At 44.0% G+C, this 19,508-nt stretch overlaps 1 protein-coding gene and 1 pseudogene across 8 annotated transcripts in view; both read right to left on the bottom strand.

Moving 5' to 3' along the window:
- The window catches only part of WDR53 (WD repeat domain 53), a 30,821-nt gene extending 11,331 nt beyond the window's left edge, over positions 1-19,490 (bottom strand). For 2 of the 8 annotated variants that reach the window (XM_059687527.1, XM_059687533.1), the window contains exon 1: positions 19,024-19,316. Coding sequence is in view for 2 of the 8 variants with exons in the window: in XM_059687532.1 (XP_059543515.1) it covers positions 19,323-19,490 (168 nt within the window). In the remaining 6 variants the exon portion in view is untranslated. The other 6 variants (XR_009451846.1, XR_009451847.1, XM_059687532.1 and 3 more) reach the window with 6 other exon arrangements.
- LOC132231839 (splicing factor U2AF 35 kDa subunit-like) lies at positions 5,228-8,707 on the bottom strand (annotated as a pseudogene).
- Positions 19,491-19,508: the final 18 nt, after the last annotated feature.

Here is a 19,508-nt window from a genome sequence, read left to right as displayed (position 1 = left end):
ACATGCCCTTGACCGGAATCGAACCCGGGACCCTTCAGTCCACAAGCCGACGCTCTATCCACTGAGCCAAACCGGTTTCGGCTATAATTGAAACTTTGTTGCTTTCGGAGCTCAGAGCGGGCCACAGCAGGTGGGGAACCTTGGCTTCCTCCATCACTGGAGCAAGCAAGCCTCCTGCTCACTCCAGTTCCATGGCTGCGGGCCGCCATCTTGGTTGGGTTGATTTGCATATCGTGCTGATTAGCCAATGGGAGGCATAGTGAAGGTATGGTCAATTACCATGTTTGTCTACTATTAGATAGGATAAAACTAAGTTTCAGAAATTTTCAATAATTTTCCCAAAGTCTCCTGGCCCTTAAAATTTGTACAGCGACCCAATATCAAGGGATACTAAACTTTTAAATAAATAATGAAGACCAGGCCTTGGCTGGGTAGTTCAGTTGGTTAGAGCGTTGTCCCAGTTTGCCAAGGTTGAGAGTTCCATTCCTGGTCAGGGCACATACAGGAGTCAACCAATAGCCCAGCCTGTGTGGCTCAATGGTTGAGTGTCAACCTATGAACCAGGTCTTGGTTCAATTCCTGGTCAGGGCACAATGCCGGGTTGCCGCCTTGGTCCCCAGTGAGGGGTGTGCAGGAGGCAGCCTGCCAATCAGTGATTCTCTCTTATCATTGATGTTTCTAGCTCTCTCTCCCTGCCTCTCTGAAATAAAAAATATATTTAATTAAAAAAAAATCAACCAACCAATTAATGGATAACTAAGTGGAACAACATTTGATGTTTCTCTCTCTCTAAAAGTAAACAAATAAAAATAATTTTAAAAAATCAATAGAAATTTTACAAAATTTATTTAAAAACTTAATTAAAAACAGTTTACTTGTTAGTATTTTTTCCCCATATTTTTACTGATTTTAGAGAGGGAGAAGGAGATATAGAAACATCAACGATGAGAATCATTGATCAGCTGCCTCCTGCATGCCCCACACCTGGGATTGAGCCCATAACCTAGGCATATGCCCTGACTGGGAATTGAACCATGACCTCCCGGTTCTTACATCAATGCTCAACCAGTGAGCCATGCCAGCTGGGCTTGTTAGTATTCTTTAAAGTACAGAAAATGACTAAAAGATACTAATTCATTATTGCTTTTAAATGTACTTGTTAGAGGCAAAAATAGAATATTGGGAACTAGCGGTAGTTATAAGAAATATTAAACACGAGAGGCCTGGTGCATGACATTCATGCACCTGGGGCGGGGGGTGTCACTCAGCCTGGCCTGCATCATTTCCCAGTCCGGGAGCCCTCAGAGGATGTCCAACTGCCACCAAGGCAGGAGACGCTCCCAACACTGCCACAGCACTCACCAGCCATCAGCCTGGCCTGTGGCTGAGCAGCACTCGTCCGTTCCGCCGTTCAGTCTATTTGCATATTACCCTTTTATTAAACACTAGGGGCCCAGTGCACGAAATTCGTGCACTGGGGGGGGGTGTCCCTCAGCCCAGCCTGCCCCCTCTCACATACTGGGAGCCCTCAGGCGTTGACCTCATCACCCTCCAATCGCAGGATCAGCCCCTTCCCCAGGCATGATTCCTGGGCCAGAGGTGTCAGGCCTGGGCAGGGGACCCTCATTTCCCCCCGATCACTGGTTCTGCCCCCCGCCCAGGCCTGATGCCTCTGGCCCAGGCGTCAGGCCTGGGCAGGGGACCCCCCTCTCCCCCCCGATCACCGGCTCCGCCCTCGCCCAGGCCTGATGCCTCTGGCCCAGGATTCAGGCCTGGGCAGGGGACCCCCCTCTCCCCCCCGATCACCGGCTCCGCCCTCGCCCAGGCCTGATGCCTTGGCCAGAGGCATCGACCCCCATCACCCTCTGATCGCCTGATCGGCCCCTTGCCCAGGCCTGACGCCTCCGCCAGAGGTGTCAGGCTTGGATGGGGACCCCCATCTTCCCCCATCACTGGCTCTGACCCCCGCCCAGGCCTGATGCCTCTGGCCCAGGAATCATGCCTGGGGAGGGGACCACCATCTCCCTCTGATTGCTTGCTCCACCCCCCGCCCAAGCCTGACGCCTCTGACCGAGGCTGCAGGCCTGGGCAAGGGGACCCTCATATCCCCCCAATCACTGGCTCCGTCCCCCACCCAGGCCTGATGCCTCTGGCCCAGGCATCAGGCCTGGGCAGGGGACCCCCAGCCCCCTCCAACTGCTGGCTCCACCCCCCGCCCAGGCCTGATGCCTCGGCCAGAGGAGTTGACCCTCATCACCCTCCGATCGCCGATCACCGGATTGGCCCCTTGCCCAGACCTGAGGCCTCCGGCAGAGGTGTCAGGCCTGGGCAGGGGACCCCCAGCTCCCCGCAGTTGCAGGCTCCGCCCCTGCCCAGGCCTAACGCCTCTGGCCAAGGCAGTAGGCCTGGGCAGGGGACCCCCTGCTCCCTGCGATCTCTCACTCTGCCCCTGCCCAGGCCTAACGCCTCTGGCCGAGGCATTAGGCCTGGGCAGGGGATCCCCAGCTCCCCGCGATTGCAGGCTCTGCCCCTGCTCAGGCCTAACGCCCCTGGCTGAGGCATCCGGCCTGGGCAGCGGGGACCCACAGTGGCCCCCGTGATCGCGGGCTCTGCTTTAGGCCCAGGCAAGGGACCCCTAGCTCCTGGGACTGCCAGCTTCGCCCATGCCCAGCTCCCATTACTGGCTCCACCCCTACTTCCTGCTATCACTGGCCAGGGTGGCAAAGGCGCCCGATTCTCTGACCATGGCCGGGGGGCGGGGTAAAGGCGGCCCCCAGGGCCGCCTATGCCCTGCCCCCCGGCTCTTAGCTTCCCCCTGGGTTTCCGATCACTGTCAGTGACAGGGGGCTTCTTCCTGCTTTCCCTTTCGCCTCCCTGCATTGTGTCTACATATGCAAATTAGCCACCATCTTTGTTGGCGGTTAACCGCCATCTTAGTTGGCAGTTAATTTGCATATCACCCTGATTAGCCAATGAAAAGGGTAGCATGCTAATTACCATGTTTCTCTTTTATTAGATTAGATGTTCTGATTGCCTTGTTCTGATTAAAGAAAGGACATTTTAATCTGGCTGGGAGTAGTGCATGCCCAGGAACCTGGGAGTCAACCTTGGAATGCAGAACAGACTCATTCAGTAACTACCTATTATCATGGAAGGATTAACCAGGTTGTCCAAACAATGGAGTCCTTCCCAGCACACAATGCCTACTTCCCCATACCTGTAACACCCATTTTGCATACCCATTCTTACTCCTTTTGCCTACTTCCCCATGTAATCTTTGTCCTACCCAATATAAGCAGCTGGCTATGGGGGGTTTCAGAGCAGATTTTGTGGATGACCTGCTGCTCCCCCATACTGCCAGCATTATTGGAATAAATGCTCATATATGATTCAACCCTGTCTCTGCTTAATTGCCTCAAGTAGTGACAGGCAGCCTGGACCCATTGGTTGTCAGTTTATTAATGTAAAAACATTCAAACCTGTAAAGAATTTTTGTGAGTTTACTTGAGCCAAATTGTCGACAATTGACAACTGCCAGTAAACAGAATCTCAATGACCTGGGATAATGCTCTGGATAATGGCTTTTAAAAATGTATTTTCAAGAAAAACAATTTTAAATATAATAATGTTACATGCAATAAACATTAATATTTCAAGAAGAATGGCAGTTTTTCATCTATTTTATACATTGCAATCAAAGGAGGAGACGTAGGTGGTTCACATGAAACCATTGGTGATAGATTAGAGAGGCGAGAGAAAGCAAAGGAGGGGGAAAGTCTGGGATTGGATAAAGAGTAAAATGATAGACACATACTTCTTTTACTTAGGTGGGTACAGGATAGTTAACAGTCAACAATTAACATGATAACAATGAAGGAATTTGTGGTATCTGTCCCGGCACCCAGGGCATTTGGTTGTGCCCTGATGGGTCCAGAAAAAAAGGGAAGTTACAAGCTACTCTGACATTTCAATATGTTATTGTAGATGCAAAAAGACCATAAGCTCAGTTAAAGATTGACCTTGTCAGGGAAGATACTGGCCTAGGAGGTGACTACCTACCATAATTGCCTTTAATCAAAGTTTAATTTCAGACCATCCTTTGTGGTTTACTTTAGGTCTTTGAGTTTGCAAGACTGCCATGCAGGCCTTCCCTGAGCTTGTCAAGTTAGCATGTGGCCCCTTTTATCCACAGATTTCATACTGAAAAATTTTTAATCACATTATTACCTACTTGCACTTATACAATAGTAGTACCTATATACAAAATTTAGGTTCCCGATATACAAGGCACCCCAATCTATAAACTGGAATTGCCACATACTTCCCTGCTGTAATTGCCCATGGGCAAAGCAAAAAAGGAAATCAGGGCAATTTATACATCTCTAATGGTCAAATAAGAGGAAACAAACAAATTTGGACAAATTTAATTTTTCATTTCACAAGCCAAGGTAGAATTTACCTAGTGAAAAATTGCCATAGTTGCTTTGTATTTTCAGGTTTGACACCTCAATTTTATCCAATGGTACACAGATAAATTTCCTAATATTGCTTTGAAAATTCACTTAAAATAATCTGGCAATCTGCATAAAATTTCTATTCCCAACACAAAGTATGTTCCCTCCTATTTTTGGTCACACACACACACACACACACACACACACACACAGAAATCACTAACTAGACTGCAAAAAATCACTAATCAGTCATCAAAGTTAATAGAAACATTACAAAATCAGATAAAGCAATTTTCATAAAAATGACAAAACGGGAAAAAGACAAAAAGATACATTTTTAAAAATCTCAGTGGAAGCACTCAATATACAGATTAAAGTAATTAAACAGATTGAAGCAATTCCATTTTAATGGAGAGGTTTGGGAGAGAAAATGACTCAGAAGGAGGTAAAGCTAAGGAATCTTGGGTGGTTTGATTTTTGCTGACAAGTATTGAAATACTAGTTAAATAACTTTCCAACATAACAAAGGCTCTTGCCAAATGTTCCTGATAAACCAGAGGACACTTATTGTAATTAAAAATGAAAGATATTAATATTTAGGATTAGGAACTGTTGTCTGTGGTGATTATTAACTTATATAATAAAGTCAATATCCTACCATAAAATATGAAATTTGAATTAGACATTGAAAAGGCCATTTAAGTTACATATCATTTTGTTTAAAATTCTGTAATGAATTTTAGAGTTTTGGTCATTTATTTTGTAAGTTAGAGTTTTATTTTTTTATTTTTATTTTTTTTACTGTATCACTACAAATTTTATTCAGAAACTCATCTTTGTTTTCTCCATTTTTTTTTTTTAAATTCCCATTATGAACTGGTTTGGTCAATCAATTACAACACTTTCTAGCAGACATACGGTAAAAATGGCTTGGCTCAGAATCACCCAGATCTCTCACTATCCCTTAACCGCCTCCTGTCACGCTCCCGTCCCCCCACCACCTTTGCCGCAACCATGGTCTCTAGACCAAGAGCGACGCTCCTGGGACCTTGAGATGCTTCTTGCGCCGGTGCCGGTGCCCATATAGCTCCCACTGCAGCTCTCTGGAAATGTGCTTCGGGTGCATGAAGATGCAGAGGCTGCAGAAGCTGCCTCGTGTACCCTCTCCCATTTCATACTGGTGGCAACAGGCTTCCCAAAAGTCGGTCACGGGGGAAAGCTCGGCTTAGATGGGCTGCCCCATCTAAGCAGCAGCTGTTCAAGTCAATCACAGCTTTCTCCGCATCTTCTTCACGGCAAAACACATTTCCAAGAGGTGATCTCCAAGATTATTACAAATATTCATCTCCACCTCTCCGTATTTCTCCATTTATGTGAAAACCTCCTCAAAAAACTCATCATCATAGCACAGTGCAAACCATCAGCAGACTGGTAAGAGTTTTGAGGGTTATGGTAAATGTTCAAGAGGGCAATGGTCTGGCTAAAGGTCGGTTTATTGTGCTACCAAGAGCATCTGTGTCCATGATGACATGCTCCAATTTTGAAATAAAATGAACAGTTGACTTTGTCCTTCTTAGTGCCGAAGATGGGGAGGCCACATACTCGGTCAGAGGCCGCTGACCCTTGAGTTTTAATTTTTTTATGGTGTATTAACATTCAAGTCTAGAAATCTGTCCTCTACAGCTTTAGGATTATTTTATTTTATAATTTAACGTTTTTATTGATTTCAGAGAGGAAGGGAAAGGCAGGGATAGAAACATCAGGGGCCTTCTGCCCGCCCCCTACTGGGGATCAATCTCCAAGCCCTGCATTTGTCCCCACCAGGAATTGAATTGTGAGCTCCTGGCTCATGGATCCATCCATGCTCAACTACCGAGCCACACTGGTAAGGCAGCTTTAAGATTTTGTGTGCATATAATTTTAGATCGCTGCTGGAATTTTAGGTTTTCTCTAAGATACAAATGAGGCAGGGTTTTGCACCGGGGACTTAAGTAAATGCCAACTGGAGAGACAAAAGTTTTAGCAGGTTTTCTTCCTAATACAATTCAATTCTTTTCTGGAAAAGATTAATTCAATTTAAAAAACTGATTTGGTTAAACTCCATGTCAAAATGTGAGGTCAGGCAATGAAATAAATGGATTTTGCATTAACAGGATTATTGCCCAGCTGATTGATGATTCTCATCATTGATGTTTCTATCTCTCCCTTCCTCTCTCTGAAATCACTTCAAACAGGGGTGCTCAAACTACGGCTTGCGGGCCACATGCAAATACAAATATTGTATTTGTTCCCGTTTTGTTTTTTTACTTCAAAATAAGATATGTGCAGTGTGCATAGGAATTTGTTCATAGTTTTTTTTTAAACTATAGTCCGGCCCTCCAACGGTCTGAGGGACAGTGAACTGGCCGCCTGTTTAAAAAGTTTGAGGACCCCTGACTTAAAACATACTTTTATAAAAAATGTGCTTTAAAAAATTATTTTTAAAAAGGGATTACTGCAGGCAACAACATAGCTCCTGTAAAATTTTCCATAATAGAACCAGTAGTAACTCTCAGTCTACTAATCTTGTAAGACTAAGGTCAGCTATACTTTAACCTCTATGCACCAGAGTAAAAAAAGTTTAACTTGAATGCTGATTGGAGGGAAAAATGGCACCGCATAGGCAGATGTGTCCCAAGTCTTATCCCGGAGCAGATAGAAGGAGCATCTAAATCGAGTAACATCCACCCGGAATTGGCTAATTAGACACAGCTGGTGAGACAATTCACAGCCGGGAAGGGCAGAGGATGCCTGGAGAATGGTAGGATTGTGGACCTGGTTTGGAGAGAGTCGTGAGACCACCAAGCCAAGAGGGTTAGAAGGAAGCTGCCCAGCACCAAGTCTGCGTCCCTTGGGGAAAGGTATAACAACCAACTGTGGAAAGGAAGTCCACAGGGCTGCTAGCAGCAGGGGATTCTAGATCTAAGTCCACAGCGGCAAGAGGCTGAGTCCAGAAAGGTGGCCTAAAGAGCTGCCCTAGCAGTTCCACGGTTGTGTTGCCTGTTTTGTTTTTGCTTTTATTCCCTGAACCTGCCGGGGTCCAACCCCAGCAGGTCCATGGGTTCCCAAAGGTGTGGATGGAGTCGGTGAAGAAGGAATGACACGGAGACAGCGTTCAGTTGATCAGCAGCCTAGCCAGGATCTCCAGCCAAGTTCTGGTCTGGATCTCCAGCGAAGTTCTGGTTAGGATCTCCAGGCAGGTTCTGTCCAGGTTCTCCAGCCAGGTTCAGTCACCAGGTTCTAGTCAGGTTCTCTTGCCAATTTCTGTAGTCAGGTTCAGTCCAGGATCTTTTGCCATGTTCTCTCGCTAGGTTCTGTTGCCAGTTTCTGTCCAGGATCTTTTGCCATGTTCTCTCCAGCGAAGTTCTTCTGTCTCTAGGTTCTGTGTAGGTTCTGTCTTCTAAGTTCTGTCTTGTTACATCTGTATTTATACCAGTTGATTCCAACCTATCAATCTCTATTCCAAAGGTTAGGGCGTTTCTTATCTCCATTCCAGGGAGTAAAGATTATGTAGCTTAAGCGTGATTGTTCGTAGTTAAAGTGATTAATTACCCACCTGGCACTTAGTTAAAAGGTTTTATTCCCTCCCTAACTTCAGGGGAAAATCCCTACCTGGGGAAACAACCTTTCTCAGAGAGGAGACCTTGGTTAAAACACATAGTGCCAAGAAGGTGAGCAAACATATTAAGAACAGTATGCCATATATGCCAGGTCCCTTGAAACAGCAAGCATGGACCGGCTCCCGGCATGAACCCAGTGCATAGGACCTTTCAAATACAAACACTAACCCGTGGCTGCGGTGCAGGTGGAGGTGCGGATTTGTGGAGTCTGGGGAAAGGCGGTGGAGGAGAGCAATTGGGGAGAGGTAACCAGAAATCTGGCACCGAAACATTCTTGACCCTCTGGACCTAAGCAGCCATTTTTCTCCTGAAGAGTCAGCCCCTCTCAGCAGCCTCAAGACAGCTAATACAGCCACACCCAAAGCTGTACAAAGGACACAAAAACTCTGAATAGTCCTGAGGAGCCCTCAAGGACTGGGCTGGAAAGCAATACAGCACCCTGCCCACCTATAGCAATGTCACACACAGACACTTGAGAGATTAAGATTGATAGCAGGCAGACAGACAAAGCCGGCAGATTAGTCCCACCTGCTTCCAGCCAAGGCTGTGGAGACAGACACAAACAGAGGAGTGGTGGATTGCCTGGAACTTCATGCTGACTACCTAACAGGAAACTGAGAAGTGGCAGACAGAAGAGTGGGGTCTTAAACCAGCCTCCATGGGGCATTAAAACTTGGCTGAAACAAATGACACTTCACTTTTTAACTTTATCTTTTATTAAAAATACTAGAGGCCTGGTGCACAAAAATTTGTGCACTTGGGGAGGGGTGGGGACCCTCAATCCAGCCTGTGCCCTCTCGCAGTCTGGGACCCCAGACATCCCTCTGGCAGCCCGGGAGCCCTCGGGGGATGTCCACTTGCCAGCAGGGAGCAGGCCCAAGCTGCAGTTGGACATCCTTAGCACAGCTGTGCTGGCAGTCTTCAGCCTGGCTTGTGGCTGAGCAGAGCTCCCCATGTGGGAGAGCACTGACCACCAGGGGGCAGCTCCTGCATTGAGTGTCTGTCCCCTGGTGGTCAGTGTGTGTCATAGTGACCAGTCATTCCCAGTCGTTCTGCTGTTAGGGTCAATTTGCATTATTACCCTTTGATTTCAGAGAGAAGGGAGAGGAAAAGAGAGACAGAAGCATCAGTGATGAGAGAGAACCATTGACCGGCTGCCTCCCGCACAGCCCCCACCAGGGACTGAGTCTGCAACCTGGGCATGTGCCCTTGACCAGAACCGAACCGGGACCCTCTAGTCCACAGGCCAACGCTCTATCCACTGAGACAAACTGGCCAGGGCTATATAGGATATTTTTTATTTTCTTTCTTTTTTCTTCATTCTATTTTTATTATTTTATCTTTTTTCCCACCCTTTTCTTCTTTACTTCTCCTTTTCCATCCTGTTTTCGCTTCTCCTTTCCCGCCTTAGCTTCTCTTTCCTTTCTTTTTACCCCTTGTTAAATTGATCTTCTTTATCTGCTTTATTGACATGTTATTATTACTGTGGTCTCTGTTGGCTTACTCATATACCTAATTTCCTCTCCTCTGCTCCAAGTCCATGTACCCAACTATTTTATTTCTTTGCCAATTTTTTATGCTTCCCCCCCTCCTCTTTTGCTCTCTTCTTCTTCTAATTGTTTAATTAGTATCACTCATTAAACTCAAGCCTACCTGCTCTCTCTATTCTTTTCCCAAAATGGACGAAGATAAATTTTAAAAAATTATTTTTTTGTTTTATCTTTTTATTTAAATATTTTTACATTTCTTTTCTTCTTATTCACTCATTCTCTTTCTACCTCCTCTATACTGAACTGAGGTCCTTCCCCTATTCATTCAATTCCTTAATCTTGCTTTCTGTATATAAGCTCTGCTTCTACAGATTCTGCCCCACCCCTTTTTCTGGGTGTTCTTTTGTTTGCATTTTTTCATTTATCTATTTATTTTGTGGTATTTTTTCTGCTAGATGTTTTTTCTTCTTTCTTTTCTCTCTTACCTTTTTCTTCTTATCTCTTTATCATTTTTGCTCTCTTTTCTCCCTCCTAATTCTCTTTTCTCTGGTGGTCACTTATATTGGGGTTATTGGTGTTGTGAGTACATTTGTGTTTTGTTCTCTTTGTGTCATGACTTGTCAAGTTGTATTTTGTGCTGTTCAGTAAATGTGGTAGAGAGTGAGCCTCATAACCAGAAACTCTGCGAGGAGACTCCATCCACGAATGGCACAATAACACTCAAGACCCAACTACACCAAGAGAACCGAAATATCCCAAGTAGGGGGCATCCCTATATTACCCAGCCCAGAAGATCGGATTGCACCACTGGGTCCCACAAAACATCTACTATATAAGACAAACTCAAAATATCTGGGTGGAATGGCAGTTTGATCTAATACCTAGAAACAATCACAAAGGAACAGCAAAAATGGGGAGACAAAGGAACCACCCCCATTTGAAAGAAAAGGAGGAATCACCAGAAAAGGAAATAAACAAAATGGAGGCAAGCAGGTTGTCAGAGAAAGAATTCAGAGTAATGGTTATAAGGACACTGAAAAGGATGGAAGACAAATTCAACAACATATGTAAGAATCAAGGAGAAATGAAGAATCAAGAGGAAATGATGCAATAAAGAACACAATGGAAATTTTCAAAAGCAGACTAGATACAGCAGTCACCAACCTTTAGGACCTCATGGATCACCAGTGGTGACTGCTGGACTAAAAGAAGCTGAGGACCTTATCAGTGAGTTAGAAGACCGCTAGTTAAGCCACCCAAGCAGAGCAGCAACTGCAAAGAAAACTTAAAAAGCAGGAGGAGAGCCTAAGGAAGCTTTGGGACAACACAAAACGAAATAACATCCACATAATAGGGGTGTTAGAAGGAGAGGAAGCTGAGCAAGGAATAGAAAACCTTTTTGAAGAAATAATGACAGAAAACTTCCCTGATGTTGGGAAGAAAAAAGCCACACACGTCCAAGAAGCACACAGTAAACCAAACAAGATGAACCCAAAAAAGACTGACAACAAGACACATCATAATTGAATTGGCAAACATCAATACAAAATAAGAATTTTAAAGGCTGCCAGAGAGACAAAAAGTTACCTACAAGGGATCTCCCATTAGACCAGTGATGGCGAACCTTTTGAGCTCAGTGTGTCAGCATTTTGGAAAACCCTAACTTAACTCTTGGTGCCGTGTCACATATAGAAATTTTTTGATATTTGCAACCATAGTAAAACAAAGACTTATATTTTTGATATTTATTTTATACTAGAGGCCCGGTGCACAAAAATTTGTGCACTGGTGTGTGTATGTGTGTGTGTGTGTGTGTGTGTGTGTGTGTCCCCCTCAGCCCCACTTGTGCCTTCTCACAGTCTGGGACCCCTCAGGAGATAATCACCTGCTGGCTTAGGTCCGCTCCCGGGTGGCAGACGGCAGGCCCGATCCCTCGGTGCCTGCCCCGCCTCCCCAGGTCGCATACACGGCATGGCCGATCTGGGGGTTGGGGCGCTGCCCCAGGTCAGGTCGCACACGGGACGCCCACCGCCCCGGGTCGCAGATAGCGGGCACGGATGGTGGCAGGGCAGACGGGATGGTGCTGTCCCGCCCTGCCTGCAGTATGCAAATTAGCCACCATCTTTGTTGGCGGTTAATTTGCATATCACACTGATTAGCCAATGGGAGACATAGTGAAGGTACGGTCAATTACCCTTTTTATCTTTTATTAGAAAGGATATTTAAATGCCATTTAACAAAGAAAAATCAACCAAAAAAAATTAGTTCGCATGTCAGAGTAACACACGTGTCATAGGTTTGCCATCACTGCATTAGACTATCAACTGGTTTCTCAACAGAAACACATCTGGCCAGAAGGGAATGGAATGAAATATACAAAGTGATGCAAAGCAAGGGACTGAATCCAAGAATATTATACCTAGTAAGGCTACCATTCAAAATTCCAGGTGAAATCAGGAGCTTCATGGACAAAAAAGGGCCAAGGGAGTTTATTACCACCAATTCCAGCAATGCAAGAAATGCTAAAGGGGCTGATATAAAAAGAAGAATTAGAAAGGGAAGAAGTTACATAGGCATAAAGAATAAAATGGTGACAAACAAGTACCTATCAATAACCTTAAACTTGAGTGGATTAATGGTCCCAATCAAAAGACACAGATAGCTGAATGGATAAGAAAACATGACCCATATATTTGCTGTCTACAAGAGACCCACCTCAGAACAAGACTCATAAAGACTGATAGTGAAGGGATGGAAAAAAATTTTCAGGCAAATGGAAATGGAAATGGAAATAAATAAATAAATAAAAAAGCTGGGGTAGCAATACTTATACCTGACAAAATAGACCTCAAAGTGAAGGCCATGTTGAGATAGGAGGGCCACTTCATAATACTAATGGAAGCAATTCAACAAGAGGATATAACTCTGGTAAACATATGCACCCAATACAGGAGCACCCAAATACATAAAAAACCTTCTGGAAGCTATCAATGGAAAGATCGACAGCAATATAGTCATGGTAGGGGACTTTTTTAATACCCCATTGACACCACTGAATAAATAAACATAAAATCAGCAAAGAAACAGCAATCCTAAATGACTCACTAGATCAGGTGGAACTAATCAACATCTTCAGAACATTTCACCCCAAAGCTACAGAATATACATTCTTCTTGGGTACACATGGGACATTTTCAAAGATACACCATATATTAGGACACAGGCAAAGTCTCTTCAAATTCAAGAAGGTAGAAATCATATCAAGCATCTTCTCAGATCACAATGGCATAAAATTAGAAATCAACTACAATAAAATAACGGAAAAAAAGTCAAACACTTGGAGGCTAAACAGCATGTTACTAAACAAAGATTGGTTTACTAAATAAGAAATAAAAAGCATCCTGGAAACAAATGACATTGAAAACACAACAATCCAAAATCTATGGGACACAGTGAAATCAGTCCCGAAAGGAAAATTCATAGCTTTACAGGCCTACCTCAAAAGACAGGAAAAAATGGTAATAAATTGTCTAACCCTACAACTCAAAGAATGAGAAAGAGAGCAGCAAGAAAAGCCCAGAGTAAGCAGAAGGAAGGAAATAAGATCAGAGCAGAAATAAATGACAGAGACCAACAACAATCAAACAAACAAACAAAATACCCAAAAAACCCACAACACACCAATACAAAAGATCAATAAAACCAAGAACTGGTTCGTTGAAAGGATAAACAAGACTGATGAACCTCTAGCCAGGCTCACCAAGAAACAAAGAGAGGGGACCCAAATAAACAAAATCAGAAATGAAAGAGGTAAAGCAAAAACTGACTCCACAGACATAGAAAAGATTATAAGAAAAAAAAAATACTATTAACAACTGTAACTCCAACTAACCAGACAACCTAGACGAAATGTACATAGTCCTAGAAAATTACAAGCTTCCAAAACTCAACCAGGAAGAATAAAAAAAACCTGAATAGAACAATAACTATGGATGAAATTGAAACACTAATCAAAAACCTTCCAGCAAACAAAAGCCCTGGTCCAGATGGCTTCATAGGGGAGTTTACCAAACATTCAAAGAAGAACTAAAACCTATCCTTCTCAGACTATTCAAAAAAATTCAAGCCCTGGCCGGTTTGGCTCAGTGGATAGAGCGTCGGCCTGCGAACCGAAAGGTCCCAGGTTCCATTCCAGTCAAGGGCACATGCCCAGGTTGTGGGCTCAATCCCCAGTGAGGAACTTGCAGAAGGCAGCCAATCCATAATTCTCTATCATCATGGATCTTTCTCTCTCTCTCTCTCTCTCTCTCTCTCTCTCTCTCTCTCTCTTCCTTCCTCTCTGAAATCAATAAAAACATAAAAATATTAAAAAAACGCCGAAACCGGTTTGGCTCAGTGGATAGGGCGTCGGCCTGCGGACTGAAGGGCCCCAGGTTCGATTCCGGTCAGGGGCATGTACCTGGGTTGCGGGCACTTCCCCAGTGGGGGATGTGCGGGAGGCAGCTGATCGATGTTTCTCCCTCATCGATGTTTCTAACTCTCTATCTCTCTCCCTTCTCTCTGTAAAAAATCAATAAAATATATTTAAAAAAAATATTAAAAAAAAAATTCAAGAGGAAGACACACTTCCAAACTCTTCCTATGAAGCCACCACTACCCTAATCCCAAAATGAGATAAAGACACTACAAAGAAAGAGAATTACAGGCCAATATCCCTGATGAACATAGATGCTAATTTCCTCAACAAAATTCGAGCAAATCGGAACCTGCATTACATTAGAAAGATCATACACCATGACCAAGTGGGAATTATTCTGGGGATGCAAGGCTGGTTCAATATCGGCAAATCAATAAACATGATAAATCACATAAACAAATTGAGAGAGAAAAATCACATAATCATATCAATTGATGCAGAAAAAGCATTTGACAAAATCTGACACCCTTTCTTGATAAAAAAAATCTCAGCAAAGTGGGAATAGAGAGGTCATACCTCAACACAATAAAATCCTTATATGACAAAGCTACAGCCAACATCATACTCAATGGGCAAAAAATAAAACCATTTCTCCTAGGAACAGGAACAAGACAGGGATGACCACTTTCATCACTCCTATTCAACATAGCACTGGAAGTGCTAGACATAGCGATCAGACAAGAAGAAATAAAAGGCATCCAAATTGGAAAAGAAGAAGTAAAATGTCCTTATTCGTAGATGACACGATATACATAGAAAGCCCCAAAGACTCCATCAAAAAACTACTAGACCTAATAAATGAATTCGGCAACGTAGCAGGATACAAAATTAACACCCAGAAATCGATGGCCTTTTTATACACCAATAATGAACTCACAGAAAGAGAAACTAAAAAAACAATCCCATTTACCACTGCAACAAAAGAATTAAGATACTTAGGAATAAACTTAACTAAGGAGGTAAAAAACCTGTACTCAGAAAACTACAGGATGTTGAAAGAAGATATAGAGGAAGACATAAACAAATGGAAGAATAGACTGTATTCATGGATTGATAGAATCAACTTCATTAAAATGTCCATACTACCCAAAACAATCTATAGATTTAATGCAATCCCCATTAAAATACCAATGGCATATTTCACAGATCTAGAACAAACTCTCCAAAAATTCATCTAAAATAAAAAAAGAGCCCGGATAGCAGCAGCAATCCTGAAAAAGAAGAACAAAGTTGGAGGGCTCACAAAACCAGATATCAAGCTATATTACAAAGCCACTGTTCTCAAAACTGCCTGGTACGTACTAGCACAAGAACAAACATATAGACCAATGGAACAGAACAGAGAACCCAGAAATCAACCCAAGCCATTATGCTCAATTAATATTTGACAAAGGAGGCAAGAGCATACAATGGAGTCAAGACAGTTTCTTCAATAAATGGTGTTGGGGAAATTGGACAGATACAGGCAAAAAAAAAAAAATGAAACTAGACCACCAACTTACACCATAGACAAAAATAAACTCAAAATGGATAAAGGACTTAAGCGTAAGACAGGAAACATAAAAATCTCAGAAGAATCCACAGGCAGCAAAATAACAGACATATGTTGTAGCAATATCTTTACCAGTACAGCTCCTACGACAATGGAAACTAAGGAGAAAATACATAAATGGGACTACATCAAAATAAAAAGCTTCTGCACAGCAAAAGAAACCATCAACAAAACAAGAAAGCCCACTGCATGGGAGAACATTTTTGCCAATGTTATCTCCGATAAGGGTTTAATCTCCAAAATTTATAGGGAACTCATACAACTTCACAAAAGGAAGATAAACAATCCAATCGAAAAATGGGCAAAGGACCCAAATAGACACTTTTCGAAAGAGGACATTCAGAAAACCAAGAGACATATGAAAACATGCTCAAAGTCACTAGTCATCCAAGAGATGCAAATCAAAATGACAATGAGGTACCACCTCACACCTGTCAGAATGGCTATCATCAACAAATCAACAAAAGACAAGTGTGGCGAGGATGTGGAGAAAAAGGAACCCTCTTGTACTGCTGGTGGGAATGCAGACTGGCGCAGCCACTGTGGAAAACAGTGTGGCGTTTCCTCAAAAAACTAAAAATGGAACTGCCATTTGACCCAGTAATCCCACTTCTAGGAATATATCCCAAGAAAACAGAAACACCAATCAGAAAGGATATATGCAACCCTATGTTCATATCAGCACAATTTACAATAGCTAAGATTTGGAAACAGCCTAAGTGCCCATTAGCAGATGAGTGGATAAAAAAAGTTGTGGTACATCTACACAATGGAATACTACACTGCTATAAAAAAAAAAAAGAAGGAACTCTTACCATTTGCAACAGCATGGACGGACCTGGAGAGCATTATGCTAAACAAAATAAGCCAGTCGAAGAAAGATAAATATCATGCGATCTCCCTCATTTGTGGAATATAATGAACAAGATAAACTGATGAAAAAATAGAGCCAGAGACATAGAACCATTGAACAGACCATCCAACCTAAGAGGGAAGGCAGGGGAGGTGAGGGGGTAAGAGATCAACCAAAGGACTTGTATGCATGCATCTGAGCACAACCAGTGGACACAGATAGTAGGGGGACGAGGGCATGTGCTAGGGGGTGAGAGTGGCCAGGAAGAGGTCAATGGGGGGAAAAAAGGAGACTTATGTAATACTTTAAACAATAAAGAATTTTAAAAAGTTCAATTTGTTTTTTATAATCTCTATATCACATGGATAATATTTACTGATTACGTAGCTAGTTAGAAAGACAAAAAGAGAGACCTAATATAGGGAATGTTAAAAAAGAGTTGGGAAAGCCCCAGAAATTCATACACTGGAGGTTTTTGATTTTAATCAATCAACATTTATCACGCAGAGTACTGATCCATAACTCAACCAGAGTCCCCAAAATTACTTTACTTAGTCTGCAAGATTAAAATTTGTTATTATTTGACACATACCCAAAGTCCACCATCAAAAAGTTTTAAACAATGAAACTGCTATAGTAAAAGGCAGTGGGAAAAAATGTAATTAAATCTGCATTGAATCAAAACCATCTTTCAGAAATAAGTTGTCAAGCTACTGTTTCTTGTTATTCTCTTATGAGGACTGGAAAGCCCACCAGAAATAGGTTAAGTGCCACTACCCCCACATTGAGGTTTCAAGTCAACAAACCTCTCATACACAGATGCCTAAAGGGTCAAGCACAACAACTAATCATATCCCATTGTGAATTACTTTAATTAGATAATAGATCCCTTCCAACACCTAATGAGATCATAGAGTGGGTTGGGAAAGGTGGGGTACTCTGTGAGCATTTTTAGAAAGGGTGGAGTGCAAAAGTTGGCAGTTCTGAACAACCAGAGAGAATACTAAACATGAAGAACGGGACATGGTCAGGAGGGTGATGAGCAAGTGAAAGATTTGCTCATACCACTCCATAGTCAGGAGTGGTATGAGCAAGTGAAAGATTTGTATAAAGAAAAGGAGGCATGATCAAGAAAATCTTTTCCTATTTTGAAATTCTACTTGGGCCACCTGGGAGGTACTCTGCCACACACAAGTTACCTCATTGAGTGGACTAGAATCCAGAGTGTGGTGCCCTGGAAGGCGGGAGGGATAGTGAAGCCAGGCGCCCGACTCAAGCTATGAGAAGCACTGAGCACGGGGCTGGGGGCTGCGGTGTGGCCCCGAGCTCCCGCAGCTTGGCCTTGTAGCTGGGCAGGTTGCAGAGGATGTCCGTGCGCAGAGCCTCCTCGGCCAGGCTGCGGGCGCACAGGCTCCGCCACACCGCGCTGTTCTCAGGGAGTGGCATGAGCAAGTGAAAGATTTGCATGAATCAGAATCGCCTGACCAGGGCCTTGAAAGGCTCAACTTCACGTACACTGTAAAAAAAAACAGGATAAAGGGCAACATCTTTAATAACTGAGTGATTGCTACTCTAAACACTCTGCTCCAACCATACCGCCATACACCCCAGTTGTCCTTTCCAAGTATCTGTGCCTTTAAAACTGTTATTCGGCCTGGTTCTTTGCCCCCTTCTCAGATGTATCAATTCCGGGTATCCTTGAAGATTTAAAAGGAAGTTAAGCGTCTTCCCAGAGAAATGCTGGTCTTCCTCCTCGGATGTCCTATGGTTGAGAGCTGAAAAACGAGCAAAGCCCGGAAGACTGAGGTTACGCTACCACATAGTCATTATCACTGCAGTAAGTATAGGTCAGCTTCTCTTCACATGCTTGGGGTTTCCCAAGTTGCTCTTGATGTGGAGGAGCTGGTTAGCAGCCAACATGACTAAAGAGCTGTGCCAATGGCACTAGCAAGAATGAAAAGAATCTGGGTCACTAAGAGTGTTGGAGAAGAAGAAGAAAACCTGGACAGAAGGGAACGAAACTAGTCCCTTTATTTTTACTGGCAGGCAAGAAAGGGATTACACACAGCAAGGGAGTTTCAGGAAAGATTTCTTACGACATAAAGACAGTGGCACCGACTACTAAAGAAACGTATGAACCCTGTTATCCTAATTATGACCACATAGAGTTATTTGAGAATTACATAAAAACCCGCATCAAGGACCCTAGTAGAGTGATAGCTATTATTTTCTCTTACTGAATAATATTTAAAAGTTGTCAGAAGACCTTTTGTAAAGTTTTCAACGAAGAAAACAGTATGACCAAATAACGCTTAAGTTCTTTCCCTTCCACGAAGTCCTCTACAATGACGTCTCCCAGTCCTTCTCCCGTCGGAAGGTCTAATGAAAGAAGAACCCTCTGCCTGAATCCTCCTACCAATCAATCAACCGTTTAGTTTGTAGGGGAGCCTGGGAAAGGCCACATTTTGACCAAAAGAATGTAGCCCTTCGTAGTTACCCAAACGTTGGGAGAGGGAAGTGCAAAAGTGGCGGCCTTACTTTCCGAGCACACGCCGGGTCACACGTTCTGATGAGAACCTAACCAGGAAAGGACCGCCGTGGCTGCCGAAGGTAAGGGACGAAGGTCCAACTCGGCCGGGGGCGCCGGAGGAGGGAGTGGCAGGCTCGGCCGGGGAAGCTCTCTGCGTTACGGTGGAGTCGGCGACGCGGGCCTCGCGGGCACAGAAAACTCTAACAGGCAGAGAGGCCCGGGGAAGCCAACGTGGACCCCGAGGCCCCAGAAAGGAAAACGCGCGGGAGCCCAGCTTCAGCCCCGCCGGCGCCGCACGCCTTCTTACCTGCTCTTCCCGCGTCCCTCCGCGGCGCCTTGTGATGACCTCACCCGCCGGCGCCCAATCCCGGGCCGCGTAGGGCGCCAAGCGCCTCCGCCAAACGGTCACTTCCGGGGCGAGAGGAACCGCGAGCGAGCTGGGCGTGCGCCCTTGCTTCGTGCCCTCAACCCGCATGGCGGGGCGGCGGGCGCG

The sequence above is a fragment of the Myotis daubentonii genome, chromosome 3 (assembly GCF_963259705.1).
Source record: "Myotis daubentonii chromosome 3, mMyoDau2.1, whole genome shotgun sequence".
Taxonomy (NCBI): domain Eukaryota; kingdom Metazoa; phylum Chordata; class Mammalia; order Chiroptera; family Vespertilionidae; genus Myotis; species Myotis daubentonii.
Note: the sequence above shows the minus strand (reverse complement) of the source record. Positions and strands in the feature narration are given on the sequence as shown.